Here is an 18,751-nt window from a genome sequence, read left to right as displayed (position 1 = left end):
GACATCGAACTCATCCTTAGAGAGTCAAATTATCCTTGCCGCTTACAGCCCTTCTTGCAAAATGTCGAGCTCCCGGTGCGTAAATCTCCTGTTGCTTAAAGATGAGCTGTTAAATGTGGCCGCAGAATGACTTCTGCTGAACCAGTCAGCGCTGCGAAGGGAGAACACTGCTCTTTTTGAAACAATGCGAACGTTTGGCATTAGCAGGCAGCAATAATTATCCAAGGCAGTAGAAAAACACCCCAGTCCCCAGTGACACAGGGTTGATTCATCCTTCTGAAGACATGAACATCCAAAGAGATAAATGTTACCTGTAAAGCAGCGGTGGCCTTGAGCGTAAGTAACACTGAGGGCCAGGAGAAGTCATTGCTTTTTTTTGCAATAGGAAACTCTGATCTGGGATCAACTCATCCAAGGCAGTTTGACCTTTAGGAGGCTGGTTGGTGTCACCGAAAGGCAGGCGTAAAATGTGCTGCATCTGGGACCTTTTCCTAATGAGAGCAAGAATTCATTCAATTAGCCCGGTTCCCGGGGAGAAAAGGTCAACGCTGTTTCCACCTTCCACCAGCCCCATGACAACCAGAGCATCCACAAAATTAGGCTGCCACTAAAAATTAATTACGTTTGCCTGAGCACGCTTATCGATAGCGCTGGACGGAAGAGAGGCAGCTCAAAGGTTACTCGGGTTTTTGTGTCTGGGCTGTGTCATTAAGGTTGTCACATAACCGATAGACTCCCCGTTGTGGTGAATTGCTCTCCGGGGCCTCTCGATGTTATCGTGGTGCTGGAGAAAGCCAAACGCAGTCATTGAAAAAGCTTTTTTTTTTTTTTTTTTTTTTTTTCCTCTCTTTTACGATGTAGCAGCTACTGCTGTTTCCGTAGTCAGAGGCTGATCAGGGCTCAGGTTGCCCCAAGGATTGGTGTTGGCCATCCAACGCAGTTTGTGGAATGAAAGGACTTGGAGGGGGACGATGTCAAGTCGGTAATAAAATAAAATGATTTGTTGTTTTTAATAAATAGGAGGAAAAGTTCATTTGTAGCCCATCTTTAGGCTTTTAGCTTTAAGAGCCCAAACCTGGAGTTTTGTAGCTGTCATGAAGAACATCTCAACAGCTTTGGCTACTGGTGAGCGAACACAAGCCTGAAACCTGTCGGCTTTTTGCAAGGGATTTCCTCACCGGGCAGCACAGAGAAGTCAGAAGCATCCCAGTGTGTTGTCCATCAACCCCTCTGGTCCCTACGGTGAGCTTGATGCTGAGGTTCTGGCCCACGTTAAAATCAAATATGCATTTCCTGCCGCAGCTTTCATTCGAGTCTTTGCATCTCATCCACCCGCGCTGTTACGTGTGCACGCACGGTTTGTCTTTGTTTCACTCCTGGAAGAGATAGATCTCAGCACGTACTAATGAGTCTCACGGAGGCACCAGGAGATTTTTGTGGCTAGAAAGCACTTTGAAGATAAAAGTCTTTTGCAAGTGCTAATTAAATTTAATTGTATTAATCTCTTTAGTGCAGGGATCGTCATTTTGCTCCGACTTTGTCCAGCCTGTAGCAACACGGGCTCTGGTTAGCGTTTGAGACCTCCCAGCTGCTTCCTAAGGCAGATTGTTGTAGTCCCCGCGTGGTGTTAAGCTTTCTGAGGATGACAGTGGAAGGAGTTTCCTGTCCTGTGGATGCTCTGGAAGCGTTTCACTTGCGCTGAGCAGTGTAAGTAGAGCCCAACACCCTTCTCTTCAAAACATCATTGCTTTGGCTAGCTCTGAAGGAGCAAATAATCTGTATTTCCTGAGATACAGGGCAAATAAAATATATCTTTCCTGACATAATGCAGGACTTTGTGAAAGACACCAAGGAGCCCTGGTGCCCACGCTCCATGGGGGTTTCCTGCAGCTCTTGGTGGCCATTCCATACCTCATCTCATTTCATCGTTGGGTAACATCACCACATTTTCATTGTCCTTTCAGTTACAGCTCTCACCTTGCTTGTTTACAAGACAAACCAGCCAACGGTCTGTGTTGAGTGTCTGTGTCAAAGAGCGTGGCTCTCTGTGGTGGTACCACGTCTCATTGCAGTAATACAAAGCACTTGAAGGAATCACAGATGGCAAAGAGCGGCTAGAGCATGCTTCTGGATGGCTGGAGATCAAGTAAAGACTATCTCAGCAGAACAGAAGAGCAGAGGGAAAAACAAAAAAGAGTTGTGTTTAATTATTCAGCTTTCATGGAGCTTTCTCATCAGCCTGCGAGCTGGTGCGACTTCTGCTGCTGTATTTACTAGATCCGTGATGGTCAGATGTGTGGAGGAAAGATGGAAAGGGAGAAAAAAGCTTTGAGTTTTCCAAGGTCTTTATCAGTTCTGCTATCCCACCATGATACAGTGGTGGGACCTGCAGCCATGCGAGGTCAAGTGGACTTGAGTGGTGGGGAGGGTGCTGTGTGAAGCCCTGGAAAGATGTCTTCTCCTGTTCTCCCTTGTCTCTGTAATGGAGTGAGGGAAACCCATGTTCACTGGAGGCTTTAGGGACAGGTTAGATGGTGGTCCATCAGAGGAGGCTGGGACTGCCATGGTGCAGCCCTGGGGCAGGAGGTTGGGTTTGGTGGTCTCACCAGGACTCTTCCAGCCCCGGCTGGTAAGACCATGTCTGCTGTGGGGGGACCATTGCAGGAGCTGGCCCTGCCTGCCTTGCAGGGCAGTGTCTGGGTGATGTCACTGGTGATGCCGTTGGCACCTTTCTTCTGCTCCTTCAGAACGTGCTTCTAACGCTTCTCGTTTTTTTGAGGTGTGCCAGGTCGTGCCTGTTGACGGGGCTGGATGACTTTCCTGCTGGGTGAAGTGACAGCAGAGTAAGATTGCAAAGCCACGTAGCGACAAAAACCGAGCTGTTTTAGAGCCGTGTGGTATGCAGAGGCACCACTACCTGGGAAAAAAACCCCAGCGCTGCGGGGCTAACTAGGGTTGGTTTTGGCACGCCGCCACCACCAATGTGTGCTCTGCTACCAAACACCCTGCGAAACCGGGGAGCTTTAGCAAAGAGTAGCGTTTTGTTTATCAATTTTAATATTTTTGTTGTGGTTATTACTTCTGCTGTTTAAGAAGAAGCTGATAAAGATTAAAAGAGAGAAATGCCATCTGCAGGGTTTGGCCGAGTGACAGATTATGCTCGGTGATGCCGACAGCTCGGATATTTTGGAGTGTGAACAGCAGAGGGGAAGCGATTGCCGTTGCCTTCACTCAAATACAGACGTACAAAGGAAAAGTCTCTTCTCTTCCAGTGGAAAGTCAGCATGAGAAAAGCAAAATAGGTGTCTTTGGAACGGGGATGTGAAAGAGGCTTCTGCTGTTGAACAGCCCTGTGCACGTCCTGAAACGTGGCGGGCAGCTGGAGGCAGACGTCCTCTTTGTGGGGAAAGACCAGAGATAGCGAAGGGTCCACGCAGGAGCCTGGAGAAAAAGGTCTCAGAGCCGGCCCTGCTTTTCCTTGTGAACTGGTCACCTTTAGTCCAGGGCAGGAGACCGTCAGCTCACAGAGATGTTGGCTTTGAAGGCTCACTTTCAGGCAGGAAACCCTTTTTCCACCATTTCTGAGCACCATGGAGCTGTGCGTGGAGTTGATGTTTTAGCCATCTCGCATCCTTCCCAAACTAAATTATTTTGTGACATTTCAGCACCTGCCACAAAGTCTGAATCCAGTCCAGGCTGCTGGTCCCAGTGGGGGAGCAGAAGATCCCCCCAGTTTGCTCCTCAGTGGTCCAGGCTGCTTTGCTGGTGGCCGCTCTCCATCACTTCACCATCCTCTTTCTCCAAGAGGTGCAGGTCGCAGAGGTTTGAGTCCCGTCCGATTCCAGGCTAGGGCTGATGCAGCCACATCACAAGGGATGTCAAAACTGATTCTGGAGGGAAAAAATGGCAAAAAGTCCTGATTGTTTCAGTGATATCCTGATTGGGACGCATTTCTCATGCTCTGAGCTCTCGTCCCAGCGTGTTCCCGAGGGAAAAATTGGCACATTTTAATGTGGCACCAAAGTTTGTTGTACTCCATCCCAGGAGCCAGGACCAATCCATCTTCGGTGTCTCACTGTGATGCCCTCCAGTGCAGGTATTTATTTCTGTAACCGTAGTAATGGCCTCACGGGGTTGTTCGTGTAATGTTGCATGGGCTTCCATAAATATTTCAACAATAAAAACAATAATTAAGCATTATTGCTGTGCTACAAGTCAGTATTGAGCTGGTGAAAGCTGCAAACTCATGAAAGCAAGAACACTCGCATCTCTGGCTCCTGGCTCCATCCCGCGCCCAGGGAGCCCAGGGAGCAGGGCTGGGCTTTGGACAGGAGCAGACCCAGGTCTTTGGGGGCTGGGTTGGGTCGTTCTGCTGCCCCAGGGCTGGGTGGTGACACCACGTGAGCCTGCGTGAGCCCAGGGCTGTTGCCGTAAAGATGCTGTGGTCCTGTGGGTGCGGGGACCTTCTCACTGTGGCGAGGTGAGAATGGATGTTTCCAGAGACAAGATCTTTCCTCGAGGCTGGAGTTGGGGTCTGTAAAACAAAACAGTGCAGATCTTTGGGGCCAGGTAAGAGTGGGGAGTTGGAGGAAGGAACCTTTGCATCTTCATAACCCCCATGGTCTGTCCCCCTGCCCGGCTCCCCAGTGGGTTTGCTTTGTGGGTGCAAAAGTGGGTGCAGAGTAGGGTGCCCACCGGGACCATGGAGGACCTCAGCCTTTCACCATGAACCGTACAGCCGGGAGGTGAGCTGTGGGGCTCTCCGTGAGCCTGTGCAGCCAAAATCCCTTTGGGCTTTGAAAGGGCAAGGCTTCTCCTCAGACAGCGGATGATGGTATCCTGGCTCCAGTACTGCAGTGTCCGTGCTAGCACTTTCTCCACAACCCGGTATTCTTGGCTCCAGACCTTTCGATTTCCAGATTAAATTTATTCACCATCAGCTTATCCTAGTTTGGCTTTTTTTTTTTTTTTTTTTTTTACAAATATTTTCCTGTCGGTGGAAACACTCTGCTCCCGTCTGGTGTTTGCCTTTTGTGTATTTATAGAGAAGATTCGTAGCCTTCCTCTCGCCAGACGATACACAACCCGGGCTGCGTTGGATTCCTCCCAAATGCCGGGTTCCCTGCTCCTCTTCCCACCCCAGCTGCTTTGGCGTGCTCCTTTCCCCGTGCGTCTCCGTTGATCGGGCTCTGGTGACCAGAAGTGGTGATGGCATTTCAGATGAGGCTTCGCTACCAAGGCTCTCCTGGAGTCCCGTGGCTTGCAAGCGTCACGTCTTTGTGTGCGTTGGCACCTGAAAAGGTGGATTTGGGTGATGAACAGGGTGACTGAGCTCTGAAAGCTGGAATGGAGCCATCGCACCCTGTTACCCGTTAAAAAGAGATTTCTTGTCTAAATAAGTCAAGCAGCCCTCAAAGGATGGGGTGGGTACTCACCCCCGCTCCCTGTGCACTGTGGAGGGACCTTAGTGACCACCTGAGACTTGCTGGTCACCTCTGAGATAGCCAGAAGACGAGGAGCTGAACGTTTCCCTTTGTCTCTCTTGCAAAAACCACCTCATCTCCCCAAAAATCTCAGCTGTGCCTCGTGCTCCCTCCCGTCGCTGCGTTTCAGCCTCCTGCTCGGTCTCCCGTGCTGCCGTTTGCTCCCCGTGCCTTGCAGAAATTCAGAAGCCACCTCCGGTACCAGCAACGCTGTTTTCCGCTTAAATCTCCAGGTTAGCAACTGACGGATTATTTTTCTTTTCCACCCCCCCGCCCCCAGCAAAATTCATCGCAGCGCTGCAGGCTGCGCTAGATGTAATTTTCACGGGTTATTTTTATCAGAGGAAAATATTAGGCTGCCTGCTGCCATATGAGATCTGTCTGTGCCCCGCCGGCCTTTCCGTGGGCAGCGTGCTACGACACAATGCGAATATTTTTATATATAGCATCCTCCATCTGCGGCGTTGGGGGGCGGCGGCGGCGGGGGGAGAGGGCAGGGGAGGTGCCGCTGGGGGCTGGGATGGGGCAAAGGGAGGGAGGTGGAGATGCTGAGAGGAAGCAGCGCTGCTTTGGGCTGAAGATGGGACGTTACACAGAGAGGGAAAATCCTTTCCTGGTACAAAAAGGGTTTTGGTGTGCGGGCGATGGGAGCGGTGAAGGCACCTGAGGAGCTCTGCGGGTGGGAAGCTGAGGTTGGGGGAGCAGAAGGGACCCTGGGGAAGCGTCGCCTCCTGCAGCCGCCCGCTCTCCCTGCTTTAGTAACTCTAATCCTGAAAAATCACTACCAATTAGAATATTGTCAGTAAGCTACCAAAGAGGCAATGTGAAATTCTCCACTCCCCAGGCACGCAGGCTTTCAGTTTTTCTCCAGTAAGGTCAAGGATCCGCTTGGCTGCTTAGGGCTAAAAACTGCAGTACGGGGAATTTTCTAAGGAAACATGGAGGAAGTAAAACTTCTTGGGGAAATGTGTGGAAAACCCGAAATTCCTCCTAAATATGCTGTATCCTAGTTGTTGAAGCATTGCTTCGGATGCGAGACCAAGGCTTACAGCCTCGTATCCCTGCGTTCGAGCAGGAGCTTGAGGTTTCTTGTCTAGTTTTTCCTTTTTTTTGCCTCCACCTCCAGAAAAATCACCCATTGATTTCAGGTCTGTCTTGTTCCTTACTGGCCAAGGCTTGGAAGCCTGGAACAAATGCATGAGCAGAAGCATTTCTGAGGTAGATTTAGATCAGATATTAGGAGAAAATTTTTTACGCTGAGGGTGGTGGAGCAGTGTCCCAGGTTGCCCAGAGAGGCGGTGGAAGCCCCATCCCTGGAAACGTTCCAGGCCAGGTTGGCCGGGGCTCTGAGCAACCTGATCTGGTTGGAGATGTCCCTGCTCCTGGCAGGGGGTTGGACTGGGTGGGCTTTGCAGGTCCCTTCCAACCCAAACCATTCTATTATTTCCCTCACCAGTGTAACTGAAACGCTCGGGTTTGTTCCCTCGCTCTGACAGACTGGCTCTTTCCTGGCGCTCTGTAATCGTAAACCCCATCTGAGGCGCATCCATTTCCATTCAGATGAGTGTTTGCTTCGTTGCCGAGTTCACCAAAGTGCTTTGAAATTGCATCACTCAAAGCACTGACATTCGTAGGTGATGTGAATTAAACAGATGCAACCGCGGCTGCCGGTGGATCCAGGCAGGGCACGGAGTCAGGGTTTCTCCGAATGGTGAAAAACTCGCTGCCCGCCACCCGTCTTCAACGTCCTTGTGCCGGCAGTGATTGGGTTTAGTTGCACGCTAACTCCAAAGCTCTCCAGTGCAACCTGGCTTTGTGTTTGGAGAGAAATTGCTTTTTGCTGAAAGGATGTGAAAGGAAATGGGAGCGGCTGTGGAGCTGCAGAGACTCCTGTGCGTCAGCCGCCAGCAACGTGTCCTGGAGAGAGGGACCAGGAGAAGATGAATAGTTGGAAGAGGTGGCGTTGGAGTGGCTGCAGAGAGAGAAAAGCGCGCAGGTGGTGGGGAGGCTCAAGAGGGAAGTCTTGTCCTTGCAGGATAAAGGCCCGGCAGGAGCAAATCTTGGTTATCTGCTGGTGGTGCTGGATCAGCGTGAGCTCTGCAGCATCCTCCAGGCTGGAAAATGAAGCACAGATCCTGCGGAGGAGCTGGACCTGGCACAGCTCAGCCTGATGACCTACATGGACTGCGCGGTCGCGTGGAGGCTTTCGCCACAAGTCAGGGTGGTGACAGTGGTGAGATCACCGCTTGGGATGGTGACCCACATCTTGGGGTGGTGACCCACCCAAATCTTCTTCTTTTGTTTCGCTTTGGGACTACGGTGCCTTCCCGTGGGACCCACGTTGCCAGAGAGGTGTGGGGATACAGAGGGGCTTCCTGGGGGCCAGCGATGCTCAGAGCTGGAAGTTCTCCTTCGCACCTCTTTGCACCTCCAGTTTGAGAAACCACGTCTGCTGACTCCTGTACCCAGTCCATGGAGATGACCTCTCCCTTCCGTCGATGCCAAAAGCTGGCTGGACCCCTGGGCTCAGCCTCCAAGGCATCCCGGTCCCCTCCGTCCATCCCTCCACCCCCAACGGGGCAGCAGCAGAGCCAGGACCCAGCCTGGGCACTGGGAGATCTGCTTCCATCGGGCCCCACTCCCCACCAAAATTAGCAGCAGCTCTGTCACCGTTTAATATTTCAAGATGTTCTGGGGGAAGCAGCGAGGCTCCTGGAGCGGGGAGGGACGTGCAAGAACCACTTCTGTGCCTTTGAAATGTGTCCTTTCTTAATTTTATTTCTATTTTTTTTTAATAATTTCTGTCCCTGCGGTGGCAGCAGCTTGCTGAAGCGCAGGCCGGCAGATGGGTGGCCCGGGGGGCCAGCGCCCCCCGCTCTCCGTGCGGGGAATATTTCTCCTCTCCGGAGGGAATCTCTCTTCCTCCCTCACTCCGTGTTTCTGGCAGCAGCTCCCAGGGATGGGGGAGGCAGTAGGGTGGCTCCAACCACCTCCGCAATTTTTTGGCTGTCCTCCCTCCCGCCGTTCCCCCTTCCTGCCACACACGATTCCCAAAGGATGCTGAGGTGGGAAGGGAATTTATTTCCCAAGAAACTATTGTGGAAGCGGCATAACCTGGCGGGAGCAGCCCTCCCTGCCCCGGCGTGACCCTGCCAGCAAAGCAGCGTGACCCTGCTTGTTTCCCCACTTTAATTATTAAAGTTGAAGCTTCGTAGCAGAGAAGCGAGGAACTGCAATACCCGTTTTCTGGCTCCTCGCCGTCCAGCAAAACCGCTTCGACTGCCCTGGGCTCGGCTTGCTGGAGACCTGCCGGTTTCTTCTGCCCTGTATGTTACATAAGAAGCTTTTTAATAATATACCTTGAGACATATGGCCCCGCAGATTTAGTATGCAAATGCAATATGCTTAACTAAAAATAGCGGATCTGCTTAATGTAGTTTGTTATAACACCTTCTGGTTCTTGGTGAGTAACGAATCGCGGCTGCGCCTTACGGAGAGCTTGGAGTGGAGTGAGCAGGCAAAATCCTCCGCTCCGGGCTTGCCTTTTGTAGCAAAGGAGCTCAATCACGTTCCCATCTCCAGCCTCTTTCAGCGCCGTGACCGGATAATTAAGTAGAAGATGCCCAAATAAATGCTTAGCAGGGGATGAAGTAACGAACTGGTGGTAGGAAAGCTTGGGGTGCGGTTGTTGCCTTACATCCTGCAGCTTCAGCTCATGTTTTGGGTTCATATCCCGTGTACGTTATCCCAGTTTACACTGCAGGAATTGCACAGTGGTGCCAGATGAAAGCATCAGTTGTCAGCCAGCTCCGCGCCCTCATCTCTTGGGATCAGACAGCGGAGGCTTCCCTGCTGCTTTCCCAGCCTTTGGCCATGGGAAGAGAGAGAAGGACGCAAGGTCCAGCTCCTGCCTATCCCAAATCTCTCTTCCAGCCTCCCTCTTGCAGCTCTGTGGGCAGAAGGTTTTTCTCTCCTTCTCCTTCTGCTCTCACAAATCCCTTCTTGCCGTGGTTTCTCGCTGGAGTGAAGAGAAACAACAAAGAGGAGTCGCTTCGTGGTGTTGGGTGAGAGCAGTGCTCCCGTCCCCTTTGCGGAGCGGCCGAGGCGGGGAGGCAGCCTCCACGCATCTGTCACAGCCCCGCCAGCCGGGCAGATACAAGGAGATGAGGTTTTTCAAAGTATTCCTTTTTTAAAAAAAAATATAAAAAAAGGGGGGAAAACCCTCTGAAGTACTCTCGACTGTATCCCAAGAGCTAAAGAGGAAGAACTGGTTTACCTCTGTAGCTAATACCACTGCCTCGCTTGCCTTTAGCACGAGCTGGTGGCCTTTCATGCTGGTAGCTCTTTCAGGTGCGGGGCTTTTGGTGTGGTTTTCCCAGAAGAAGTCTTTAATGTCACAAAAAAAGTACCTGATGACTTACTGTAGTGGAGCCTGTCACACAGTACTTCTAATACTGCTCTTCTGGTCTCCATCACCATCAAAGCTTCCAGAAGCCTTGAGATCATCGCTGATGTGCTGGAGCCACATCTACCTGGGTTGTCTGGCTCCTGCGCGATGTGGTCTGGGTGACCTGAGGTCTCAGATCACTTCCCGCTTCTGTGAGAGAGGAGTTGGTCTGCCAGGAAACAATCCTTTTCCCCCCGTTTCATCCCAACACTGGTTATTCGAGAGGGTCAGGGGAACATAAAGCCCCTCTTGCAGGTTGTCAGCAGGGCTTTGAAGCAGCAAGGCTTGATTTTGTAGCTACAAGGAAGGCTTTGTAGAGAGAGGCGTTGGTCAGCTTTGTCGGTTCTTTAGCTGTGAGAAGGGAACGCCTGGATTTCTCTCTGGGGCTCGGTCGTGCTTGTCTGATCCTATCGTAGCTGCTTGTGGCGATCGGGGAGTTTCCTTGGCTCGGTGGAGGGGAGCTGCAACACCTTGGACATGACTCATCCTGCTGTAGACATCTCTGCGATGGCATGGATCACTGTCCTCTGTACAGGACTGTAATCTGGAGCACCAGTCTGATGAGGAGCGGCTGAGAGAACTGGGATTGTTCAGTCTGGAGAAGAGGAGATCTCATCCCTCTCTACAACTGCCTGAAAGAAGGCTGTAGGGAGGTAGCTGTTGGTCTCCTCTCCCAGTTAACTAGTGACTGGACAAGAGGAAATGGCCTCAAGTTGTGGCAGGGGAGGTCTAGGTTGGATATCAGGAAACACTTCTTCACTGAAAGAGTCGTCAGGCACTGGAACAGGCTGCCCAGGGCAGTGGTGGAGTCACCGTCCCTGGAGGTGTTCAAAGAACGTGTAGACGTGGTGCTGGGGGACACGGTTTAGTGGACATGGTGGTGTTGGGTTGATCGTTGGACTTGATGTTCTTAGAGGTCTTTTCCAACCTTAAAGATTCTATGATTCTAGGACTTTCCGTCCTATCCCCTCCACTCTAAATGCCACATACCCCTCCTGGAAAGCAGTTAGGTGTTCCCCTCTTCTACAGCAGCTTCTTCAGCTGCTTTGGGGACATTTTTGTCTTCTCCAGCATGAACTTAACCCCATTCCCTTGGGCCAGTGCTGGTGCTACCACACACTCAGGAGCAGCCAGAGCCTTCTAAAGCTTGGTCAGATGCACCAGACCACGACAGGCTCCTCACTCCCCTGGCCGCCCCCGCACGATGACTCCTGTATATTTAATTTGTCCCTCTTAAACGCAGGTGAGACGCCAGACTGTTCAGCCCAGCCCCGCTGGGACGCTCCTTCCTGCCACATCCGAGCGGGACATGTAGTATTTTTCCCGGCAGCTGCCAGAGCCGGTGGTAGACAGCTCGTTTTCATCCGTGGGGAAGTTCGTAATCCCTGATTGTTCCCAAAACGGCAGCCGAAGCGCGGCTCGCAACAGCAAAACACACAGGACAAATGTGGTTGCGTTGATTCGGTCGATGCCATCAAACCTCCCCAAACCCTGTTGCGAACACTCTTATTTCAGCTTCGCTTAATCCTGTTACCAAGCAACTTTAACTGAAGCAGAACACAATGCTTCCACAGAAATGAGAGCACGCGCAGGGGAGCAAAACTGGTTTTGCTGGCGTTAAACTGGTTCCTTCATAATTCCCCGGTTTTTTTTCAGTGGGCTTGGGGGTCCTGCTTTCTTCCAGTTAAATCTCAATCACGATTTGGGGGTTTTTTTTCACCTATAAATTTTTGTCTAGGTAAAATGTGAATGCTAGGCGTTTTTTCAAGATTTCTACACAGGTACAGTCTGGTTGAAGCAGCAGTTGCCTTCCCCAAGTCTGGGACCGCAAGGCACGTCCTCTGCGTCGCTGCGGGTCCCGACTGCCCCACTGGTGTGATGAGCCCAGTGTGCTCAGGAGATGCTGAGCTGCAGGCGCAGAGCCCGGCGGGTAATCTGAGGACACGCAGCCGGGTCCCGTGTGCTGCTGAGCTGAACGGGAGGGATGCAGGAGGGATTTAGGAGCTCACTGGGTTGGTGGGGACAGGGACACGGCCGTACGGTGTCACACACCCAGAGGAACTTGGGTGATGCCAGCCCTCCTGGGGGGACAATGCAGGAGGTGGAGGAGCACTTGCTCTGCCATCGTTTCCATGGCGATCCTGAGCAAAGGATGCCGTAAAAACCTCAGCATCTCACAGCATCTTCTGGGCATGTCTGTGCTGCCACGGCAACCCCCCTGCTCCTGAGGGGCCTTCCTCCCCGAGGGAGACAAGTAACCACGCTCTCAACGTACCCTTCATGGATGCGGCGCAGCCAGCCCAGGGACGAACATCTGCGCTTCCTTCCAGATATGGCGTGTGGTGCTGTTCGTATCCCTCTGGGATACTGTCCCCGTGAGAGTCCCTGTCCCTGCACCTCCGTAATGCACCGCGGTGGTGAACTGCGCTGTGCAGAGCGTGGAAGAGGCACCGCTCACACGTCCAGTCCAATGAGTTAAACAGCAACGTTGCTCCCATTTCACAGGTGGGGAAACTGAGGCAGAGGACGAGAGGCTGGGGAGAAACCAAACCTCCCAGCTCTGCGCTTCTGCACAGCGCAGGAGAAGGCTTGTTACCCAAAGTAAACCTTCAGGTCATCGTGTGAGCCCGCTGAGAAAATAATCTCTGCTTTTCTGTAGCCGTGTGGGATTTCTCCGAGCGGGAGAATCTTCCCTGGAGCTGCCGGTGCCGCTGGCAGAGCTGGCCGGTGACGGCTCCGGCTGGAAACAACGCGTGACTCCGGCTGTATCTTCAGTTCCCAACAAATTAGTGCCGAGCACAGCTTCGGATGTTAATTGCCAGAGAGAAGTGGATCACTATGGACATAATGAGGCAGGGGGAGAAGGGTAGCTCCGTGCCTTTGGCAGCATTTCTTCTTTTAATTGCAACTTCTTGCCTCTTCGCGGGGATGAACCTTGTAGCCTGCATCCGAGCGTGCAGTCAGCAGGAGCTTTATTGGGATTGTTCGAGCAGCGCTCTAAGCAGAAGACCCCAGCGAAGTCGTGGAAAGCTGACGCTAGAAATAGAAAGCTGCCCAGTCTGCAACACGTAATGCTCTGCAGCCAGCTTGAAGCACACGCTGAATTAATCCCCAATTTAATTAACGCTGCTCTCATCCTTCAGTGAAAAGAGCGGCTCAGGGTTTGTTTGGAAACAGTGGCCTGTGTACAGGAATGGGTATTAATGTATTTAAAAACGCAGTCACCAAGGAGTTTTTTTGCTCTGTTCTCAACCTGGGATGTGCTAAGGAAGGAGTTTACGGGCGCTGTCCTCAGGAAAGTGGGACTGGAGATTGAATGAGGAGAGATTGGAGATTGTCCGTGGTTGGGCAATATAATGAAATGAGTTTAAAAGCCATAAGGTACGAACTGAACCCCAAGTCACTGGAATTTACTTTTGAAGTTTTTTCTGGCATTTGAGCCAATCAAAGGGTTTTCAGTGGTATTTTTCACCCCATTGGTGGATGATTGCAAGAAACAGACTTAAAAAACCAGCAGCAACAACCCGGCCGGGCGCTCAGCCCCTCCCTCCAGGGAGGTACTGCTAGAAGCCATTCAAAATGATGCTAAAACTGCAAAAACCGCCAAAACCACGACTGAGCCGTATCTCTGTGGATGCCCACACCCTTGGTTGCACCTCCCCAGTCTCGAGGTGACAGACAGGATTTGCCACAGAGCTTTTTGGGGCTTGCTCTGCCCAGGGACGTTCATTTTAGCAGGCGAAATGCACCCAAAAGCAGATGATCCTGAGCTTCGGTGTCCTACAAGACTCCTTTTCCCGGCACTTGTAGCAAATGCTGACCCCACGCTAATGTGTCTCGGCTCCAGCGTGGAGCTGGAAAACATTTAAGATGCAGTTAATGAGGATGGGTCCAGGCGTACTCCATCAAAGCGGTTTGTAGCTGGGCTTTTAATTTTTCTCCATTAGTGGAAAACAGCTATTTTATAGAAAATTAACTTTTAGGACAAGTGACAGTTTTTCAAAGCCAGTTTCGTGTTTATAGTTTCATCCTCACATGTGTTTCTTGCAGGAAAACCAGCAAATGCTGCCTAGTTTTTGGCAGCTTTTCTAAAGAAATGCTGTTTATTTTGCTTTTCTTGTTATTATCGATGATGAGAATTAATAACTGTGGGGTTTAAAATCAAAGTTTCTTCTGCGGCACAGAAAATACCTTCCCCTCCCCTCCCGTGATTGCAGGTGGCTGCGTGCCAGAATTTTGTATTTCAAATTACAAAGCCCATGGCTTTTAAGTCTCTTACGGGTACTTGCAGGCTATGTCTTGTTTGCTTGATGCGGTATCCAGGTGTTTACCTGCAGATGGACCCAGGCGCAGCGCCGGGTCGTGGGAAATACGTGGAATTAAGTAGGAGCTGAACAGAGCTGGAGCAGGTGCAGAAATGGGGAGAATAATTTTGGATGGAAAGTGTTTCGACAAAACAGCTCCCGTCGCCCAACAAGTTAGGCTAAATAGAAGCTTTCCACTCCAACTTGTCAGGTAATTACTGAGGGAAGCATATGGTGTCTCCTCCGAAGCACTGGAAGGGGATCAACACCAGGCAAAGCGATGGAGCCGGGTGGGATCGGTAGGAGTAGGCGTCATGTGGGAATAACAGGATCGGGATTGAAATGGGAGGAGTTGGTGGGTGCTCAGAAGAAGGTTTGGACTCGTTCTGGTGTGCATTTGCCCTTGGGGCTTGAGCACTTGGGTGCCAAATCTACTGCAGAGCCCAGGGCTGCTGCGGTGCTGTTGAGCAGCGGTGAGGTTGGATGGGGACGCTCTGCCTTGCCAAAGGTTTAGGGGAAAGCTGGCTCGACCCTCAGCACTGGGGCGGTTTGGGTGCTTTCGGCACTGGAGCCCGTACGGGTAGTAGAAATGTCTGTGTTTGGCGGAAGGAGGAGCTTATTTGTTTTGGTAATATAGGAATGCATGTAAAATTCTGTAACGAAATATCAACTAGGAAGTAGACATCGCCTCCTGTTTTCTCTAGCTTGGAAGTATGGACCAGGCCGGAGAAATCACTAATCTCCGTGTTCCAGCGACAGGCATCAGAGTAAGGTCCAGGAGCTTGGAGATGCTCTTGGTCGCGATGGGCAGCAGTGGTGATTTCGGCAGAGCTCCAGGTTTTCTGCTCACAGAAAACACTGCTGCTGGCTTTCCTTCCTTGATGCCCAGAGTCTGACCGTGAAGGTGGAGCACTCCCAACGGCTTATCTCCTGCCTTTGAGCAGCGCAAATTTCCCAGATACAATTTTCCATGGAGGGGCAAACCTGCCCGTGCAGGTGGACACCAGCCCACCCACCACAGCCCTCTAACCTCCCCGCTTCTTCTTACAGAAGAGACAACGTTCGAGGCTGGAGTCAAAGTCCAGATCCACAGCCAGTCGGAGCCACCCTTCGTCCAGGAGCTGGGATTTGGGGTGGCCCCTGGATTCCAGACCTTTGTGGCCACCCAAGAGCAAAGGGTAAGTCCTAAATTTTATTTACACACCAAGATCTCTCCAGTGGGTCTGTATGAGAGGTTGCTTCTACGTACAAATGCCCCTTGAGAGGCATCTTCATCCTCAACAGCTGTTTTCATTCTTTGTTTCAAATTGCTTGGGATGAAGGCAGCTTTTTCAGTGTTGCTTGCCATGCATTTTCCACAATCCTTGTAATTTTGGCCACAGAAGGGACTTCATCCCCGGTAATTTCCCTGCCTTGCTCTTTCACGGTTATGGGTCAGCTGTGGCAGTCGCTCAGTGTGTTGGGTCCCTTCCAACCCGCCTGGCAAGGATGCTTGTTGCCGAAAGGCTCTCACACTCCGAGGATATAAAAAGAGACGAGGAGAGAGTGTTTCATTATGTAGATCAGCGTGAATCCCTTCAGGTAACGCAGAAATAGTCACGTTATTTATTATAAACTGTGGTGGGACGCCCGTGGCTCGGGGTGCGTCGCCCTCCCTGAGTCTCGATGGTGGCACATCGTCACGCTGCAGATGGATGTGATGTGACGCGGCATCGTTAGACCCAAATCCTGGTAAGGCATTCAGAAAATCAGCCAGCGGAATAGTTTTTTCCCCCAGCTTGCCCCGGTACTTTCATGCCTAGCCTTCCTGCCTCATTGCCTCTCTCATTTTCATCCTTGCTCTTGCATCCACTCTCAAATGAGACATAAATCAAGTTGAAGAAAGCGAACATGAGCTGTTGGAGGGTTTGCGCTGATTAAAGCTCCGTGGAGATCAGAGCCGCAGTTGTTACACTTCAGCTCAGAGCAGTGCGAGGAATTCACCACCAAATCCATCATTAAGGTGTCTCTCCATGGCCACCAGATACCAAATACACCTGGAGACGCTGCGTTTCGGTGAGCCCCGATGCAGATCTCGTCTCTTTCGTTACGAGGCGCTTGTGTGTAATCATCTAGTAGAAAACGAATGGCGTGGGTTCCTGGTGGGCGAGCACCAGGTGAAAACGTCTCAATTACAGCGGAGAAATGTTTCGCTGTTGTCGGTTCGTATCGTTTGGGAAGTCTGGTGGGCTGGAGAAAATGAGCAGCTTTGTTAGCGCGCAGGGCTCTCATTTGGAGTGTAACGCCTTAGTAACAGCGAAGGGAAAGGGCTCTTCAGGGGCTGAGGCAGCAGCTGGTTAAGTCCAAAGCAGAAACGGGCTTGGAAACCCATCATGGGTGTTTTTCTTGCCCATTCCCTTGACACAAGCCCTTCCACATGTCCCCACCTCACTCCACAGCTGCTTTCTGCCACCTCAGGGGACCCAGCAGCATTCGGCGTTGCTTACATGGGGCATGCTGCGAGGTAAATAATCTGGAAGGATGGAAAACTGATTAATTACTGTTGACAGTAATTACTGGGCATTGAATGCCTTATCCGTCTTCTCTCCGGGGCATCTCCTGAAGCAGTTTGGGGGTCTCCACACACTGAGGCAGCGGTGCTGGGGTTAGGGCTAGCGGCTGGTTGTCCCCCACAACGGCTGCATATTGGGAGGCCAGCACCTGGCAGGTGGCTCGCAGATGCTGGGTTGCCCCCGGGAGGACAAGTGACTTGCCAAAGGCCATGGAGGAAGTCAGTGTCGGAGCAGAGGGTCCCATGTCAGACTGGACAAAAGGAAGGAATTTTTTACCCTGAGAGTGGTGGAGCACTGGCCCAGGTTGCCCAGAGAGGCGGTGGAAGCCCCATCCCTGGAAACGTTCCAGGCCAGGTTGGCTGGGGCTCTGAGCAACCTGATCTGGTTGGAGATGTCCCTGCTCCTGGCAGGGGGGTTGGACTGGATGGGCTTTGAAGGTCCCTTCCAACCCAAACCCTTCTGTGATTCTATGTTGGAGCAGAGGTTCTCGTGTTGAGGTCTTGCATTTCCATCCCCGGCATGTGTACGCCTTTGACCGAAGCCCTCTCCTCTTTTCTCAGCAGCAAAGAGCAGGGTTTTGTTTAGCAAATTGTCAGCTGTGAACAATACCTCCAGCAGAATCAACACCCCCTTAGTGGGACCACCTTAGCTCCGGAGAAAAGCTGATGGCAGAGATGCTGAGGCTGGCGATCGAGAAGGACGTCGCCAGCCGTTTCTGTAGCCCTTCGCATGTCGTATCAGCAGCGCCGGGGCATCGCGTTGTGCGGTGCAGCTGCCTGATGCTGAAAGAATTTGGCAACACTTCCTCGAATCAAACTCGCCTGGCAGCGCGAGCGGTAATTGGAAAGATTTGTCTTCCTTAAACAGCCCGGCTTCAGCAAGATTTGGGAGCATGGCTGGGAGCTGAAGCCTGCAGAGAGGATCTCAAGGACTTGGTTTTAAGATAGAAATAGCGTAAATGCTGGAGACTTTGAAGACAGCTGCTGTAAATCTTCCCCATCCCATTGCCAGCATTAACTATTTCATTATTTCTATTAAAAATTAGATTTCCTATCAGGAGGAGAGCCGGCTGAGAGAGAGGGAGAAATCCCATCCCTCCCCAAATCCCTCCTTCCAGGCAGGGAAGATGTAGAAAATGACAAGAAAACCACATTTGGGGGGAGACTCTTAGGTCAGGCGTGTACCCTCTTCTGCAGGTTTTGCCGGGGTTTTTGTGCTGGGAGAGGGAGGGAACATTTTCGCTCAGGGCCAGGGGTTCTGTAACTGCTTTAGAAGTGTACCACAGGCTGCGAAGGAGACCCGGAGGGCTCTTCAAGCCACCGCCTGGAGCAACATTCTGCTCCCCAGGCGATGCTGCCCAACCCAATCCCTCCATAAAATCATTTTTTTAACCTAATTACGACCATTACAGCATAACACAGGCTGCCGCCTCCTCTAATTACCCCACAGGGACCGGCCAGGCATCACCCTCCTTCTCAAGCCCTGAATGCACATCTTTTATTCAGACCCCTGATTTTTTTTATTTTTTTTTTTTCCTACTAAATCTCTACATCTGGGGCATGCACATGCTGCTGCTTCAATAAGAGCAAAAAGTGGAAAAGTCCAGTCCTGGAGGACTGAGTCCAACCAGTTACTGGGGTCCTAAACCATGTGTTTTACACCATGGAACATAAATGAAATGATCCTCCAGCTGGAGAAGAGTAGAAATAAAGAGAAGGTCGTTTCTCTCAGCTCACAGCAGCTTCTCTGTTAGTTATAACCACTTTTCCCAGCAGTAAAAAAAAAAAAAAAAAAAGGTGTGGAATTGGGCAGATTTGCCTTGGTCGGGCACTGGGAGCCATGCGTCGTCTTTGAGATGGGCTTTGGGGTGAAGGGGATTTATTCCTGGCTGGTTTAGAGGTTTGGGGCTTTATTTCTGGCTCTGTTGCTATTCCCTGTGGCCATGCTCAAATCTATCCCTTCGTC

General features: G+C 51.5%; 1 protein-coding gene across 2 annotated transcripts in view; it reads left to right on the top strand.

Annotated features, from left to right (window-relative positions):
- The window catches only part of ASIC2 (acid sensing ion channel subunit 2), a 444,266-nt gene that overhangs the window by 410,492 nt on the left and 15,023 nt on the right, over positions 1–18,751 (top strand). For both annotated transcript variants that reach the window (XM_086766578.1, XM_086766579.1), the window contains exon 3: positions 15,285–15,412. In XM_086766578.1, coding sequence (XP_086622704.1) covers positions 15,285–15,412 — 128 coding nt within the window. The remainder of the gene's footprint in view (positions 1–15,284; positions 15,413–18,751) is intronic.

The sequence above is a fragment of the Chlamydotis macqueenii genome, chromosome 25 (assembly GCF_036417535.1).
Source record: "Chlamydotis macqueenii isolate bChlMac1 chromosome 25, bChlMac1.mat, whole genome shotgun sequence".
NCBI lineage: Eukaryota > Metazoa > Chordata > Aves > Otidiformes > Otididae > Chlamydotis > Chlamydotis macqueenii.
This window is presented reverse-complemented; position numbering and strand designations above follow the sequence as displayed.